The 17,721-nt window shown below is 45.8% G+C and overlaps 1 protein-coding gene across 15 annotated transcripts in view; it reads right to left on the minus strand.

The window, feature by feature from the left end:
* The window catches only part of DTNB (dystrobrevin beta), a 389,020-nt gene that overhangs the window by 18,299 nt on the left and 353,000 nt on the right, over positions 1-17,721 (minus strand). For 13 of the 15 annotated variants that reach the window (XR_012157855.1, XR_012157851.1, XR_012157853.1 and 10 more), the window contains 2 exons: positions 14,429-14,518; positions 415-13,429 (listed from right to left, as the gene is read on the minus strand). Coding sequence is in view for 1 of the 15 variants with exons in the window: in XM_073335462.1 (XP_073191563.1) it covers positions 14,429-14,518 (90 nt within the window). In the remaining 14 variants the exon portion in view is untranslated. The remainder of the gene's footprint in view (positions 1-414; positions 13,430-14,428; positions 14,519-17,721) is intronic. The other 2 variants (XR_012157863.1, XM_073335462.1) reach the window with 1 other exon arrangement.

The raw sequence follows: 17,721 nt of genomic DNA on the forward strand, positions 1-17,721 counted from the left end.
GTTTTCTATAGGAGGGAGCTCACTAAGAGCCACATTGGCTTGTGAGACTCACACTGGGAAGAGGGAAGGGGCTGTGCTGGAGTGGGAGCCCTCAGGAGTACTTCAGACCGACTAAGCTGGAATTCTTTCATGCTGTAGTGGCAGCTGCACCATCCATTCAATTGGCAGAGCGTATGCTCCTTCTACCGACCGGTTTAATGACTTCCATTTTCACATTCACCCCAGCAGGGGGCAGTGCCTGCACTTGCCTATAGGACTGTGTCTGGCCACGTGTAGCATGATATACAAAGACCATCGGTCCTCTTGTGCACCTGTGCAGCCACTGTTGAGCCGTCAAAGAGACTCAGAGTTATATAACCCAAACAACGGGACACTGGGGAATAGGTCAGACACAGAAAGAAAATGGAGACTTACCTGTTGGGTCACAGTTGTTCTTCGAGATGTGGGTGCAGATGTGTATTCTGCTCAGGTGTGTACTGCCTTGTGCACTGCGAGCTGGAGACTTTTTACCACTGCTTGAGACAGTGCATATGCCTTATACCTCCTCATGGCCCTTCCTGAGGCTACATTAAGGTGGTTCCACCCTAACCACGCTCAGTAGTGCTCCAACAAACTCGAGTCTCTGGGCAGGAATCAGTGCAGACTTTCCTCTGTTCAGGAGAAGATGAAGGTGATTGAACAGGTGGATGATATAGTCAATGGATGGCAATGGACCTGACTGTGAGAGAACCCCTGGACCAGCCAACCATCATGGTAAGGGAAGACATGTATCCCGTTCCTCCTAAGAGAAGGCCACCACACATTTGGTGATGACAGGCCAAAGGGGAGTACCATGTACTGATGATGACAAGTCTGAGGAATTTCCTGAGGCAGGGTAACACAGCTATACTGAAATATGTGTCTAAAAGAACAAGGGCAGCCAACCAACCATTGCCATCTAGAGAACGGAGGATTGAAGCTAGGGTAAGCAGGCGCAATCTCACTTGCTTGATGAACTTGTTGAGAGCCCAGGGATCCAGAACAGTCTCAGTTCCACTCTTGTGTTTGGAGATCAGGAAAAAGATTGGGGGAACTTACTCTGTGCCCCCAAGGTGAGGAGAGCTTGACCCTCCTGAAGGAGCACAGACTCATGAGATGGGTCCCTGAAAAGGGACAGAGAAGGAGGGTAGGGAGGAGGGGTGGAAATGAATGGGACTGAATATCCCAGACCCATAGTACTTAGGACCCACTTGTCTAAAGATATTTGTTCCTATGGGTTGAGGAAGTGGGATAATCTGTCCTCACACTTAGAAGGGATGTGTAGATCATTGTTGGTTGCTATGCTGTCCTCGAAAAACAAGTCCAAAGAGTTGTGTCCCTACAGGAAGTTGAGAGCATGGTGTGTTAGTGGTAATGTTAGATGACCTTCTTTTCTGAAGCCTCTCTCTACTCCAAGAAGCATAGTATCATCTGGGAGGACAGAAGAGCTGTCCATGAAAATAATCTGAATATTTCTGCAGGGGCTTGTACTAACGCTTCTTGGAGGCTGGAAGATAAACCCCCAGGGAGCGGAGAGTCACTCATGAATCTTTAAAAGAGAAACACCTCATCTGGCTTGTCAGGAAATACAAACTGTCCATCAAAAGACAGAATTTCAGTGGTTTGCTGGATATCTGGTGCTATCCCGGAATTAAATAACCAAGATGCCCTCCTCTTGATGATGGCAGTGGTCATTGCTCTGGAAGAATCACACATTATGTTGACAGTAGATTGTAGTGAGGTCTTTGCCACAAGCAAGCGCTTTGTCAAGAAAGCTTTGAACTTCTCTCTTGAGTTGTCTGGCAATTTGTCCATGAATTTAGACATCACCTTCCACTGAAAGAGCTTGCTGGTTGTTATTCTCTCCTGGAGTGAAGCAGTAGCACACATTTTCTACCTAATGCGTCCAGTCTTTCAGGTTCTTTTTCTTTTGGGGTAGAATTAAATCTTCCTTATGGTGTCCTCGCATTAATCACAATTAACGAGTTTGGGTTTTGGTGTGAAATAGACACACTCCAGCTTCTGGGAAGGGACATAATATTGCTTTTCTGTTTGCTTGGCTATTGGGGCTAGTGATGCTGACGTGTGCCACAAAGATTTAGCTGTTGATAAGAGGGCATATGTGAGGACCTGGGGACTAGAACCCAGGCCTGCAGAGGCACAACCAGTGGAGACTAGGGGCCGCAGGAAGTACTGCTCACGAGACCCAGAGTGACAGTCCTTGTGGCCCTCTGATTGGCCAAGAGCCCCAATTTAATCCCAGTGGTTGCCCCAGGAAGGTATCTAGCTAAGTACACAGACTTTGCCCTGCTGCAACACCAGACTTTGCCTTGACTCCTGATCTCTGGTCTCTGATGCCAGCCTGACTTCAACCCTGACTCCTGATTCTAGCCCAGTACTGCCTCTGGTCTCCAATGGCAGCCTGACTCTGACCCCAACTCCCGCCTCTCGGTTCTGACCCAGTACTGCCTCTGGTCTCTGACCCCGGCCTGAGTCTGACCCCGATTCCTGCTTCTCAGTTCTAACCCGGTACTGCTGCTGATCTCCGGTGTCTGACCCTAGATTGACTCTGACTCCGACTCCTGCCTCTCGGTTCTAACCCAGTACTGCTCCTGGTCTCTTGTCTCTGACCCCAGCCTGGCTCTGACCCCGACTCCTGGCTCTCGGTTCTAACCCAGTACTGCCCCTGGTCTCTGGTCTCTGACCCCAGCCTGACTCTGACCCCGACTCCTGCCTCTCGGTTCTAACCTGGTACTACCTCTGATCTCTCGTCTCTGACTCAGGTTATGGGACTTGGCCTTGTAATTCCTCCAACTATTCCTTGGAGACTCCTAACTCTGGAGGGCAGACCTCAGCTCAGCTGTGACTGCTACAGGCAAGACAACCTACGCCCTGGGTCCCTTACAGCACCATTGATAGAGGGGGCAACACCTCCCAGGGCTGAATCCTGGAGGATGTCTACCAATTTGTGAGTATTCTCTTGTACCAGCTCAGCTTAAATACCCAGAACTGCAGCCATTCTCCTGAGCAGTTCCTGGAAGAACTTGAAGTCCCCTGGAACTGGGGAAGCCAAAGTCAGGGCCGCCAGATTGTCCTGGGAGGGTGTTGGCAGTGCTGCTGGAGCCAAAGGTGTCGCCTGTGGTACGGGTTTGTTCTCAGGCGGAAGGTTAACCACAGAGAATAGCCTAGGAGGAAGAACGTCGTCCTGGACTTCCACAACAGGCTGGTCCATGGCTTAGGCCATTCCCCAGGTAAGGGGATCTTACATCCAACCTATGCAGAGAACTGGATCTGTGTGAATGAGAAGCACCCCCAGGCTGGGATTATCAGCCTGGGGTACAACAGGAAGGCCAGTACATTGTGGGCCAGGCAGGTCTGTCTCTGCTACGGAAATGCCTCTTCTCTCAGTACCAGTGCTTACTCCCTGGGTGTTTGGATGGTGTATGTGATTGCATTCGCTGATGTGGGGAACGAGAAGAGTTTCAGGACACTGACCTGGAGTGAGAAGAACTGTCTGAATAATCACTAGGTGTGGTGGATGCCCAACCAGTAGGGCCTCTGGAAAACCTGACTTGTCCACTGTACAACACAGAAAAGGTAACATCGATACTCTGGTTGGCATCATAGACAGTCTTGCATGGGGTCCGGTACAGAGGACGGATCCCCTATTGGTGCTGAGGGGTCAAGATTCAGACCCCACTCTGATGTAGCTACTGATACGGAGGACGCTGGTACCAAGGCTGGTTTTGTAGACAGTGCTGTGAGAGAACGGGTGGAGCCTGCCTCTTCATTGGTACTGGAGCTGAAGGCAATCTCTGCCCCAAAGCTGAAGACAATGAAGGGCCTGAGATAGCCTGGGGCACCGTCTCTTCACTGATATCCTGAGTTAGCAGGAATGCCAGGGCAGCTAGACAAAGCAAGTCTGAAGCTGCCAGGTAACCTTGTCAGGTCAATGGCACTGAGAGCGATGGTGCTGGAGTTTCTGTAGAGACCAGACTTGACAGCAGTCCCACGGATGGTTCTGGAGTCGCTGGCACAGCACTGGGATTCTTCCATCCTGATACTGGGCAGACACAGGTCTGTTCTGGGTACCAGTCTTGTTGACAGTGAGGTCCTGTCTCGATGAAGAGGAGAATAAATCCCTCCTCAGTTTCTGGCACTCCGGTCCATTTTATGAGTCCTCTTATGAGGGATCTGTGAAATAATGATGGACCTCTTTCCTGCCTCCATGACTGATCAAAGTCCCGGGGTCTGTCCCCAACACCCACAGAGGTAGAGGATACCAGTTAACTGAGTGGTTGGAACAGGGTCCTCGTGTCAAGGCAGGTCTCACAGCCTGTTCCAACAAAATGCTGCTTTAGATGAAGATCTCTTGCGGTCTGCATTCTTTTCTTAACAGAACAATAGATACTTCACTATTCCTTGATGTGGTTCTCACCAAGGCACAACAAGTTGCATATGTGGGGGTCACAGGTAGGGACAGGCAATGCCCAAAGCCTGGGGTACACTCCAGAACTATACAAACTAACTGTACCACTAAATACACAAATAAACTAACTAATCTAACAAACTATGGGTGCTAACTGCCAGAAACGATTTACACTATGAAATACTGAATCACCCGAGTGTGACTCAGCAGAGAAATCATGAGGAGATTCTAACATGGGGTGCTCCAACCGAAGCCGCAGGTGGTAAGAAGGAAATGAGAGGGTTTAGGGAAGTGCCACCTTCATATAGCCTCGAGAGGAGCCAGGAGGAGGCACAGAGCATGCGTGCCGCCCCGAGGGGTACTCCAGTGGCAAAAAGTCTCCAATTTGCAGTGCACAAGATGCCAGCACACTGGAGTGGAATACAGGTCTGCACCCACTCCAAGCAAGAAGATCTGCTCTGAAGGAAAATCTGAAACAGTTTTATGGAGATCCAGGAGGAAGAAAACTTGATGTTAATGACTAAAGTTCTCAAAGCCTAATCATGTGGGGTGCCGAGAGACCTCAACACTCACGAAAGTCACTGGGGTGGCAGAGCTGTAACTGAGAACAGATTCTGTTCCAAGAAATACACTTCTCATTAGGTCTCTCAGTGACAGAAAGGAAGTGCATGCTGATGGAGCAAGTAGAGTCACAGAGTTTAATCACAGAATTTAAAGCCAGAAGGGGCCATCAGATTACAGCCCACAGGAAACTAGACTATTGTGTGTCTCCAGGAGAGAAGAGAAGAGACCAAAGAGCCCCAAATGCCAGATACCCCTGCAATGGCAGGGAAATGATTGAGCTATAGCTAGATATTATTGACAAGAGACCTGCACCCACATGCTGCAGAGGAAAGAAAAAACCCCCAAAGTTACTGGCAATCTGGTCTGGGGGAAAATTCTTTTCTGACCCCACATATGGTGATCATTTAGATCCTGAGCATGTGAGCAAGAACCAGCCACACAAGCACCTAAGAGGGAGAATGCTCCGTGCCACCTCACCCCTGACCACCCCATCCTGTGTTCCAACTTTAGCCGTATTGCTTCAGAGAAAGACCAAAATCTTCCCTAGAATACATGGGGGGGATATCTCTTTCTGACCCCCTGCAGATGGCCAACTGAAGCCCTGAAGCATGAGGTTTTAGGAACATAGGACAAACTGGAATTGAGCAACAATGCTCACTTTATTTAACTCAGTTAAGATGAAGTGAATTTATGGGCCAGGCTAGTATTTATATTGAGGAGAATGTGGGCAGAAGGGCAAGTTCCTTCTCATTTGGGGGGGAGGGAATCATATCTCTGTATATAGCATTTCTAGTAACATTATGTAAACAGATAATAGTTATTACAGGAAGTGATATTTCCCTTGACCCATGTTTTAAAATATATAAATAGAGTTTTGAAAGAGAAAAAAACACCTGTAATAGAAAGCACAACTTGAAAAGCTTGAGTAGTGTAAATTGGTTCTGACCAAAGGGGATCTTTAATAGAGAAGTAAAAGAAACTGGCGTTTTTTTCATTGTTCTGACTATGGCCAATTGATAAATATCACTTTGAGAAATCAGAAGTGCTTCTACCAATGGCCTTTTCCATGGTGCCCGACAAGTGAAATATGTAATAGGATGATGGCAGAAATCACTGACTGAAATGAAACAATATTTTTAAAAATCACAAAGGTGAACTGGGGCTCCAAGCAAGTTCCGAGTCTGGTGCTACACTTGTCTCTTGCTTCTCAAGCTAAGTGGGGCTGAGAAAGTTAGACAGCAGCCTGCTTAGTCCTTAGGATAAGGAGTATATGTTACCTTATGTTGCTTTTGAATGACCTATCTGGTCATCGCTCTAAGTGGTATCCAGTATTTCCTGGCCGGGGAAGATTGTGTCAACATGGAACTTTCCTAAGGGTAGGGAAAGGTGGACTGGGGGATAGTCAAACTTTTTGTGAGAAGCCCATGCTTTATACTCAAATCTGTCTACTGAATATCTGCAGAAGCAATTCTTCCTTTCCCTTTTTGCTCTCCTCAGGGCACTGTTTTTTGAATGCAGACGAAGATGCTATAGGGTAAATAGATGCTAGGTACTGTAGCTCATACCTGTGACTCACAAAAACATCCCAAACATTATGTCTGCAACTATAGCTGGCAGGGAATCCAGGCCTGGAGGAGAGTTATGTTCTCCTAGTTTAACTCCTGACTAAGATGTTAAATCCCATTGAATCTCATCAGCTGAATATAATTCACGCTTTTCCTAACTTACACAAGTGAAATTATTTCAGATATTTTCAAGGGATCTGTCTTCTTTAGTATCTGCATATAACCAAATACAAGATAGTAATTAATTTTATCTTCAGTCCCCCATGCATTATAAATGCCTTACATAACAAGACTGAAATAACTATCAACAGCACAAACCTTGCTGTGTTTGTATTTGTCAAACGCTGTACAGATTTCAAAAGAGGCCTGGAGATCAGAAGTCCTGTATCCCTGACACAAGTCACTGTGGGCCAGGGCCTGATCTCAGATACATTAGTGTAAATCTGCAGTACTATGAAAAGCAAGAAATAAATTACTGCAGACATCTGTCTTTGGCTGAGAGTTTATTCACCATGTTTCAGTCTGAGGGGTGATTTACTGAAGAAACACAAGGTCCCTTAAGAGAAGGTTACTCACCTTGTGCAGTAACTGAGGTTCTTCGAGATGTGTGTCCCTGTGGGTGCTCCACTTCAGGTGATTGTGCGCCCCTGCACCTCTAGTCGGAGAATTTCAACAGCACTACCTGGTTGTGCTGCACATGCTCTCTCCCTGTCTCACGCCTGTAGCAACGATTAACTAGGGCTTTGCGGCTAACCCCCCGTCAGCTCCTTCTCTACCACAGAGGACCTTACTAGAACTCCAAAGTACAGTGGAGGAGGGTGGGTAGTGGAGCAGCCACAAACGGCGCACATCTCAAAGAACCTCAGTTACTGCGCAATATGAGTAACCTTCTTCTTCTTCAAGTGATGTCCCTGTGGGTGCTCCACTTCAAGTGGCTGTAGAACCGTGCCCCTCAGTGGAAAGGAGGAGCTTCAGAGTTGGGTCTGTGATCGGTGATAAGACCGTGTGTCCTAATAAAGCGTCGGATGTTGAGTCCTGCTCAATCGCGTAGTGTTGAAGGAATGTTACAGTAGAGCCTCACAGTTACAAACACCTTGGGAATGGAGGTTGTTCATAACGCTGAACAAAATGTTATGGTGGTTCTTTAAAAAGTTTGCCGCTGAACATTGCCTTCATACAGCTTTGAAACTTTACTATGCAGAAGAAAAATGCTGCTTTCCCTTTATATTTTTAGTGGTTTACATGTAACACAGTACTACACTGTAGTTGCATTTTTTTGAGGTCTCTGCTGCTGCCTGATTGTGTACTTCCTGTTCCAAATGAGGTGTGTGGTTGACTGGTCAGTTCGTAACTCCGGTGTTTGTAACTCTGAGGTTCTATTGTATGGGCTTATGCCCAAGTGGATGCTTTACATATGTCTGTAACAGGTACATTATTAAGGAAGGCTACCAATGTGGACAGCAAACTGGTAGAATGTGTTCTAACCCTCAGTGGGTGTTGTAGTTCATGTTGGCGGTAGCAGAGATAAATGCACTGTGAAATCCATCTGGAGAGTCTCTGCTTAGATATAGCGTCTCCTTTAGATCTCTCCGTAGTAGAAAGAAACAGCTTTGGTGCCTTTCTAAATGGTTTTGTCCATTCGAGATAAAAGCCTTGTGCCCTTCTGACATCCAGAGTATGGAATGCCACTTCTGAGGTTTAGGGAAGAATGCAGGAAGATGGATAGGTTGGTTTAGGTGGAACAAAGAGGGTAGTTTAGGTAGAAACTTGGGATGTGGTCTCAGAATGACCTTGTTCTTGAAAAAGATTGTGTAAGGGGGGTATGCCAGAAGGGCGACAAGGAAGGCTATTTTCATTGAAAGGTGTATTAGAGAACATGTAACAAAGGGTTTGAACAGAGGTCCAGTAAGGGAATGAAGTACTAGATTAAGATCCCATGGAGGCACTGGGACTCTGAGTTCGGGATAGAGTTTCCAGACATCTTGTAGGAAACATTTTGTAATTGGATGGGCAAAGACTGAGAACCCATCCACTTTATGGTGAAAGGTTGTGATCGCTGCAAGGTGTACTCTGAGTGAGCTCGTTGAAAGAGCTGATATTTTTTAGCTGAAATATATAGTCTAGGGATAGCGGTAGAACGGAGGTGGTGGCTCTGATTCGTTTGTTCTTGTGGGGGTAGGTCAAATGTGTAGTCAATCATCTGCTGTTTAGCAAGATATCCTTCACCGCTTCTGAGCAAGGAAGCCATGCTCTCAGGTGGGAGTATCTTCAGGTTCAAGTGGAAGATCTGGCCTGCATCTTGTGACAGGAGGTGTGGAAGAAGTGGGAGGACAAGTGGGAGGACATAGAACATTCTGACCTCTGCTGTAGGTATGGAAACCAAGTTTGTCTTGGCCTTTTGGGGGCTATCAGGATGACCCTGCATTGGTTGGTCTTGATCTTTTGTATGACCCTGGACAACAACGGGGTAGGAGGGAAAGTGTAAAGAAGAGGTGCATCCCATCTGAGGAGGAAGGTGTCGCCTCTGGATCCCGGTCCCAAGCCTGCTCTGGAGCAAAATGTTGGACATTTGCTGTTCTGACTCGTGGCAAATAGATCTATTGTGGGGAATCCCCATTGTTGGAATATGTCCTGTGTCACCAAGGTTTACTCCCCACTCGTGATCGTGGGAAAACTTTCTGCTTAACATGTCTGCCGTGGCATTCTGATATCCTGGTAGGTAGGTGGCCAATAAGATGATGTTGTGTTGGATGCATCTGGTTCCACAGTCTTCAGTCCTAGGTGCAAAGGGAGTGTGACCTTGCTCCTCTCTGTTTGTTTGTATGGAACATGCAAACAATGTTGTCCATCAGGATCTGTACAGTTTTGTTTTTGATCACGGTCAGGAAGTGTGCACATGCACTGCAAACTGCTCGCAGTTCCCAGAATGTTTATGTGCAGTGCTGTTTCCGAAGGAGACCACCTGCCCTGTACTGTTAGGTTGTTTAAAATGGGAGCCCCAGCCCGCTAGGGAGGCATCTGTTGTAATTACCATTGTGGGGGAATCTGCAGAAACAGGACTCCTGCACACACACTGTGCGAATGGGTCCACCACTGTAGCAAGTCCTTGACCTTTGGTGGCATGTGGAGAGGCTTGCTCAAACTGTGTTTGTGTGGAATCTACACTGCCCTGTGCCACCCTTGCAGGCAATGCGCGTGCAATCTGACAAGTTTTGCAATATAGGTGGTTGCCGCTATGTGGCCTAATAGTTGGAGGCAAGTCTTGGCAGATGTTTGTGGCTGCTCACTGTAGTGTTGATCAGTGTGGGGAATCTGTGTAGTGGTAGTGAGGCGTTTGTCTCCAATGAGTTTAGGCTAGCCCCAATGAATTCTAGTTCTTGCACTGGTGTCACTGTAGATTTTTGAATGTTTATTTGGAGGCTGAGTTTTGTAAAGAGTAACACTGTCTTTTGTGTGGCTTCGATGGCTTCTTCCCAAGTGGGGCCTTGAGTAGACAGTCATCTAAATATGGGTATATCATGACCCTTTGTTTGTGTAGGTGGGCTGCGGCTACTGCTAGAACTTTGGAAAAAACTTGGGGAGCCATGGAGAGGCCAAAGGGCAGTACCATGTACTGATAATGATCTTGTCCCAAAACAAACTGGAGAAACTGCCTGTGTGATAGATGTATGGTGATGTGAAAGTATGCACAGAATCACAGAACTGGAAGGGACCTCGAGAGGTCACCTAGTCCAGTCCCCTGCACTCATGGCAGGACTAAGTATTATCTAGGCCACCCCTGACAGGTGTTTGTCTAACCTGCTCTTAAACATCGCCAATGATGGAGATTCCCACAACCTCCCTAGACAATTTATTCCAGTGCTTAACCACCCTGACAGATAGGAAGTTTTTCCTAATATCCAACCTAAACCTCCCTTGCTGCAATTTAAGCCCATTGCTTCTTGTCCTATTCTTAGAGATTAAGAACAACAAATTTTCTCCCTCCTCCTTGTAATAACCTTTTATGCACTTGAAAACTGCTATCCCCCCTCAGTCTTCTCTTCTCCAGATTAAACAAACCCAATTTTTTCAATTTTCCCTCACAGGTCATGTTTTCTAGACCTTTAATCATTTTTGTTGTTCTTCTCTGGACTTTCTCCAATTTGTCCACATATTTCCTTAAATGTGGCGCCCAGAACCGGACACAATACTCCAGTTGAGGCCTAATCAGTGAGGAGTACAGCTGAAGAATTACTTCTCATGTCTTACTTACAAGACTCCTGCTAAAACATCCCAGAATGATGTTTGCTTTTTCTGCAACAGTGTTACACTGTTGACTCATATTTAGCTTATGGTCCACTATGATCCCGAGATCCCTTTCCGCAGTATTCCTTCCTAAGCAGTAATTTCCCATTTTGTATGTGTGCAACTGATTGTTCCTTCCTAAATGGAGTACTTTGCATTTGTCCTTATTGAATTTCATTCTATTTACTTCTGACCATTTCTCCAGTTTGTCCAGATCATTTTGAATTTTCATCCTATCCTCCAAAGCACTTGCAACCCCTCCTAGCTTGGTATTGTCCGCAAACTTTAGAAGTGTACTCTCTATACCATTATCTAAATCACTGAGGAAGATATTGAACAGAACCGGACCCAAAACTGATCCCTTTGGACCCCCACTCATTATGCCCTTCCAGCATGACTGTGAACCACTGATAACTACTCTCTGGGAACAGTTTTCCAACCAGCTTTGCACCCACCTTATAGTAGCTCCATCTAGGTTGCATTTCCTAGTTTGTTTTTGAGAACGTCATGTGAGATAGTATCAAAAGCCTTTCTAAAGTCAAGATATACCACGTCTACCACTTTCTCCCATCCACAAGGCTTGTTACCCTGTCAAAGAAAGCTATCAGTTTGGTTTGACATGATTTGTTCTTGACTAATCCATGCTGACTGCTACTTATCATCTTATTATCCTCTAGATGTTTGCAAATCGATGGCTCAATTATTTGCTCCATTATCTTTCTGGGTACATCTTGCAGGTCGAAGGCAAAAAAACAGTGCTGAAATTATTGTTGCTAAAGTGACCATCCTGAACCATTATTCTGACAAACTTGTTAAGGTTTCTCAGGTGGAGAATGGGCCTCCAACCCCCAGTCTTCTTCTGGGTTAAAAAATAATGAGAATAAAACCCCTTCCCTCTTTGTTGTACCAGTAGTGGTTCTACCAGACCCAATTGCAGGAGATGGTCTACTTCCTGTCTCAGAAGGTGCTCATGAGAGGAGTCCCTCCAGAGGGATAGGGAGAGAGGGTGGGTAAGGGGAATGGAGGTGAACTGGATGGAATAGCCAGTGTTGATAATTTCCAGTACCCACTTGTCTGAAATAATAATTCACTCTGCTAGGTAGAATGGTGTTAAACATTTTGTAAATGGATGGTTCATGGAAAGTGGTTTCAGCAACTGGAACTGGGGGAGGTCTGTTGAGCCCTCAACCAAACCTTCAAATTTGATGCCAGTTGTTGCAACATGGAAGGTTGAGATGGGGTTGGACTATGTCTTGTGGGTCTTTGTCTCTGCCTCTGGGTTGTGTGTAGGTGTGCCAGTCTTGAACGTTGTTCTGAGTAATATCTGCCTTGTTTCCATTTTTGTGCAGGTGTACAGAATCATAGAATCATAGGATCGGAAGGGACCTCGAGAAGTCTTCTAGTCTAGTCCCCTGCACTCATGGTCGGACTAAGTATTATCTAGATACCTAAAGATCGAAGAGTTGTGCTAGAGTCCTTCAATGTATGGAGGGACTCATCAGTCTTACCCGCAAACTATTTTGGACCTTCAAAGGGGAGTTCCCCTCAGTGGATTGTACCTCCCTTGGGAATCCAGACAGATGGAACCAAGAGGCCCACTGCATCACTATGGTGGTTGCAATGGATCTCGCCGCTGTGAGTGCCGAGTCTAATGATACCTGGAGAGCTGTTTGTGCCAGGAGGTGGCCTTCAGCGATGACTGACCTAATTTGCTCCTTCTTGTTTTCTGGTATAAAGTCAATAAATTCAGACAGTTTCGAATAATTGGTGTGGTTGTATTTTGCCAACAAGGTCTCATAGTTGGCGATTATAGGCAACTGATGACTGGGAAGAGTTTGTGGTCCTGAGTCTGAGTCTGGGCTGAGAGATTTCTCCATAAGAATAAGTTTGAATTTAAGGTCCCTCACTTTCTTGGCATGGGCCTTAAGGTTGTGGCAATGGAAGTACTTCTAGGGTATGTGCGTTTCCCCCAAGCAGAGGACACACTGGGAATGTCCGTCCGAAACGGTGACTGCCTCTCGGCAGGAGAGGCCACATTTAAAACCCAGGGACCTGGGCAGTCGCAGGTGGAGTTATCCCAGAAAGGGATGAACGAAACATAACATAAAATAATATGTTTTTATTTATATTTTTAAATGAGAAGGAAGAAAAGGGGTAGAGTAGTTAGTTATAACTTGTTTCCTATCTTCTACTATACAGTTAATCCTAAATCCAGATCTGAGGTAAGTCGTGTAGAGGCACTGCTGGAGCCCCGACTTGGACCAAGAGTGGATGAGAAGGAACTGAGGGGGGTGTTGGCCGCACAGTGCTAGTTTAACTGCCGCTAGAGGCGCGAGACGGGGAGCGCGCACGTGGGGCCCAACTGGACACTGCTCTCGAAATTCTCCAACTAGAGGTGCAGTCACCTGATGTGAAGCACCTACAGGGACATCACTCAAAGAAGAACTATAACAGCACTAGTGATTGCTGCTGTAATACATGCAGAACTTTATTAACTCCACAGCTGCCTCTGCAGCCGAGACACAAGGTTTGGACTGGTGAGTGTACTGTTCAGCAGCAACCAGGGCATCTGTTAGGAAAATATAAAATCTGTGTTTAGATGTGAATGCAGATATTCCTAAAAGCACAAGGCCCTTTAACAAATAGCTGAAATGCTGAACAATGAAGTTCTTTACAAGCAAAGCCCTGAGAATCTTGGGATGGGTCTTTCTCAACAAGTTTGTAAGTTTATTGTGGCCCAATTATTCTGTTCACTGAAACCCACTATCACTACTATTATGCAAAAGGCACGCAGGCAAAATTGCCACTTTTTGCACAGCTGTTTAATTCCTGTGTTTAAGTTGAGCCAAATGTATATTTTAATTTTATATTCATGCCTAGAGTTCCCTAATGGGAATTCATTTTAAGTGCATTCCAAATTGCTGTTGCTGTCCAAATACTACAGAATCATTAAGTAACCGTTTGTGTGAACTCACTCAAAAATATATCTCAACTTCTAAGCTCATGTCTTTAAAGAGCTGCTGTAGTAAAAAAAATGACATAAAAGTGGCATCTCTGCTCCCTGGCAAGAGTTCTGAATCCCATATGCTTACTTTACAAGCAAAGAAAAGTTATTAGGGTTAGCCTTGTAGAAGTCAATACAGCTATGACTGAGCGTATTGGTTTCTAGCACCCTAGAATCATCAACAACAGTTTTCAGATTAGCAGCCGTGTTAGTCTGTATTTGCAAAAAGAAAAGGAGTACTTGTGGCACCTTAGAGACTATGAAGTGAGCTGTAGCTCACGAAAGCTTATGCTCAAATAAATTTGTTAGTTTCTAAGGTGCCACAAGTCCTCCTTTTCTTTTTATCAACAACAGTGTCAGCCAGGTTCTGTATGTAGAACAGAATCCTCATTACTGGTGACTTCTCATTGAGGGAGAATTAAATTGTAATCTAATTTTTCGATTTACTTTCTGGATGAGAACTATACTTTACAGATAAGTCTTCAACACATGGCTTTAAGATTACTATCGCTGGTTACATTGCTCTCTGGAGTGTACATGTATGTTAAAGTTTAACTCTCTCACCTGAATGAAGTTCCTTCACCAAAGAAGACATTGTATTTGTAATTGAATCAGCTGCTACCAATAAATCATTATGGAGGTTTCTTCGTGTACCTAGGAAAGAAATGGAGAAAAAGAAAATGAAAAGTTATGGCAGATATTAGACTTCGATTTCCCAAGCTATTCACAAAAGGATGTTCAATCAGATGTTCCTGACCAATCACAATGAGTGATTACTTTCCCTCTGTCAGGAATATAAGAGCAGAACTGCAAACACTCACCTTTGCCTGCAGATCTGCCATGTTGACAGGGTAGCTGTAGTGCAAAAACCCATTAAAACCAATCCTAGGTTAGTAAAGATTTCTGATATAAATGATCTGGAAAAAGGGGTAAACAGCAAGGCGGCAAAATTTGCAGATGATACAAAACTACTCAAGTTTCAGAGTAACAGCCGTGTTAGTCTGTATTCGCAAAAAGAAAAGGAGGACTTGTGGCACCTTAGAGACTAACCAATTTATCTGAGCATGAGCTTTCGTGAGCTACAGCTCACTTCATCGGATGCATACCGTGGAAACTGCAGCAGACTTTATATACACACAGAGAATATGAAACAATACCTCCTCCCACCCCACTGTCCTGCTGGTAATAGCTTATCTAAAGTGATCATCAAGTTGGGCCATTTCCAGCACAAATCCAGGTTTTCTCACCCTCCACCCCCCCACACACAAACTCACTCTCCTGCTGGTAATAGGCCATCCAAAGTGACAACTCTCTTCACAATGTGCATGATAATCAGGTTGGGCCATTTCCTGCACAAATCCAGGTTCTCTCACCCCCTCACCCCCCTTCCAAAAAACACACACACAAACTCACTCTCCTGCTGGTAATAGCTCATCCAAAGTGACCACTCTCCCTACAATGTGCATGATAATCAAGGTGGGCCATTTCCAGCACAAATTCAGGTTCTCTCACCCCCCCACCCCCATACACACACAAACTCACTCTCCTGCTGGTAATAGCTCATCCAAAGTGACCACTCTCCCTACAATGTGCATGGTAATCAAGGTGGGCCATTTCCAGCACAAATCCAGGCTTTCTCACCCCCCCCCCCTTTTTTTTTTTCCCGGACACACACACACACACAAACTCACTCTTCTGCTGGCAATAGCTCATCCAAACTGACCACTCTCCAAGTTTAAATCCAAGTTAAACCAGAACGTCTGGGGGGCGGGGGGTAGGAAAAAACAAGGGGAAATAGGCTACCTTGCATAATGACTTAGCCACTCCCAGTCTCTATTTAAGCCTAAATTAATAGTATCCAATTTGCAAATGAATTCCAATTCAGCAGTTTCTCGCTGGAGTCTGGATTTGAAGTTTTTTTGTTTTAAGATAGCGACCTTCATGTCTGTGATTGCGTGACCAGAGAGATTGAAATGTTCTCCGACTGGTTTATGAATGTTATAATTCTTGACATCTGATTTGTGTCCATTTATTCTTTTACGTAGAGACTGTCCAGTTTGACCAATGTAAATGGCAGAGGGGCATTGCTGGCACATGATGGCATATATCACATTGGTGGATGTGCAGGTGAACGAGCCTCTGATAGTGTGGCTGCTGTGATTAGGCCCTGTGATGGTGTCCCCTGAATAGATATGTGGGCACAGTTGGCAACGGGCTTTGTTGCAAGGATAAGGTCCTGGGTTAGTGGTTCTGTTGTGTGGTATGTGGTTGTTGGTGAGTATTTGCTTCAGGTTGCGGGGCTGTCTGTAGGCAAGGACTGGCCTGTCTCCCAAGATTTGTGAGAGTGTTGGGTCATCCTTTAGGATAGGTTGTAGATCCTTAATAATGCGTTGGAGGGGTTTTAGTTGGGGGCTGAAGGTGACGGCTAGTGGCGTTCTGTTATTTTCTTTGTTAGGCCTGTCCTGTAGTAGGTAACTTCTGGGAACTCTTCTGGCTCTATCAATCTGTTTCTTCACTTCCGCAGGTGGGTACTGTAGTTGTAAGAAAGCTTGACAGAGATCTTGTAGGTGTTTGTCTCTGTCTGGGGGGTTGGAGCAAATGCGGTTGTATCGCAGAGCTTGGCTGTAGACGATGGATCGTGTGGTGTGGTCAGGGTGAAAGCTGGAGGCATGTAGGTAGGAATAGCGGTCAGTAGGTTTCCGGTATAGGGTGGTGTTTATGTGACCATTGTTTATTAGCACTATAGTGTCCAGGAAGTGGATCTCTTGTGTGGACTGGACCAGGCTGAGGTTGATGGTGGGATGGAAGTTGTTGAAATCATGGTGGAATTCCTCAAGGGCTTCTTTTCTATGGGTCCAGATGATGAAGATGTCCTCCATACAATTTCTGAAACCCGATGCGGCCCTCAGGCCAAAAAGTTTGCCCGCCCCTGTGTTACACTATATTTTCCGATGACATGGACAGCACAGGTGGACCACATCACCATGGTCAAGTGTTTCTTTGTCCAAGAGAAGAGTGGTTTGCTTCTCTTTGAAGTGCAGCAGTGCTTCCATTTGTGTGTGTATATATATTGTGATGGGGCAAGACCAGATGGCCATAGTAAAGTAATGGGAGACAGATATATTAGCCACAGGCTAAACAAATCCCTGTTATCAGAATAAGCAAATGGCAGCTGCTCCAGGTCAATTAAGACACCTGGGGCCAATTAAGATCTTTCCAGAAGGTAGGGAGCACACTAGGTTGATTGGGACACCTGAAGCCAATCAGGGGCTGACTGAAACTAGTTAAAAGCCTCCCAGTTAGTCAGGTGGGCAAGCATGTCAGGAGCTGTAGGAGGAAGTTGTGCTGTTGGAGAGACTGAGCAGTACACACCAGATCAGGCACAAGGAAAGAGGCCCTGAGGTAAGGGTGAAGTGAATCTTGAGGAAGTGGGGGCTGCTGCGGGGAAGTAGTCCAGGGAATTGTACACGTCCTGTTTCTAAAAAGTCAGCTACTATAGCTGATACTATTAGGGTCCCTCGGCTGGAGCCTGGAGTAGAGGGCGGGCGCAGGCTTCCCCCTTTTGCCCCCCTGATTAATCACTGAGACTGGGAGACTGTGCAAGGGAGCATAGCTTTTCCTCACCTCCCTCGCTGGCTTATGATGAAAATGGCTCAGTAGGCTGTGACCCTTGCCTTTAGAGAGAGAAGGGCTACGTGGAGGGTCACAGGTAGCCTCTGAGGCTAACGAAATCCGCCAGGAAATGTGGGACCCACAGAGAAAAGGACAGAGCTTTGTCACTATATATATATATATATATATATATATACACACACACACCCCATCAATGAAATGTTTCCAGTCCCTTGTGTATAGTT

The sequence above is a fragment of the Lepidochelys kempii genome, chromosome 3 (assembly GCF_965140265.1).
Source record: "Lepidochelys kempii isolate rLepKem1 chromosome 3, rLepKem1.hap2, whole genome shotgun sequence".
Taxonomy (NCBI): Eukaryota; Metazoa; Chordata; order Testudines; family Cheloniidae; genus Lepidochelys; species Lepidochelys kempii.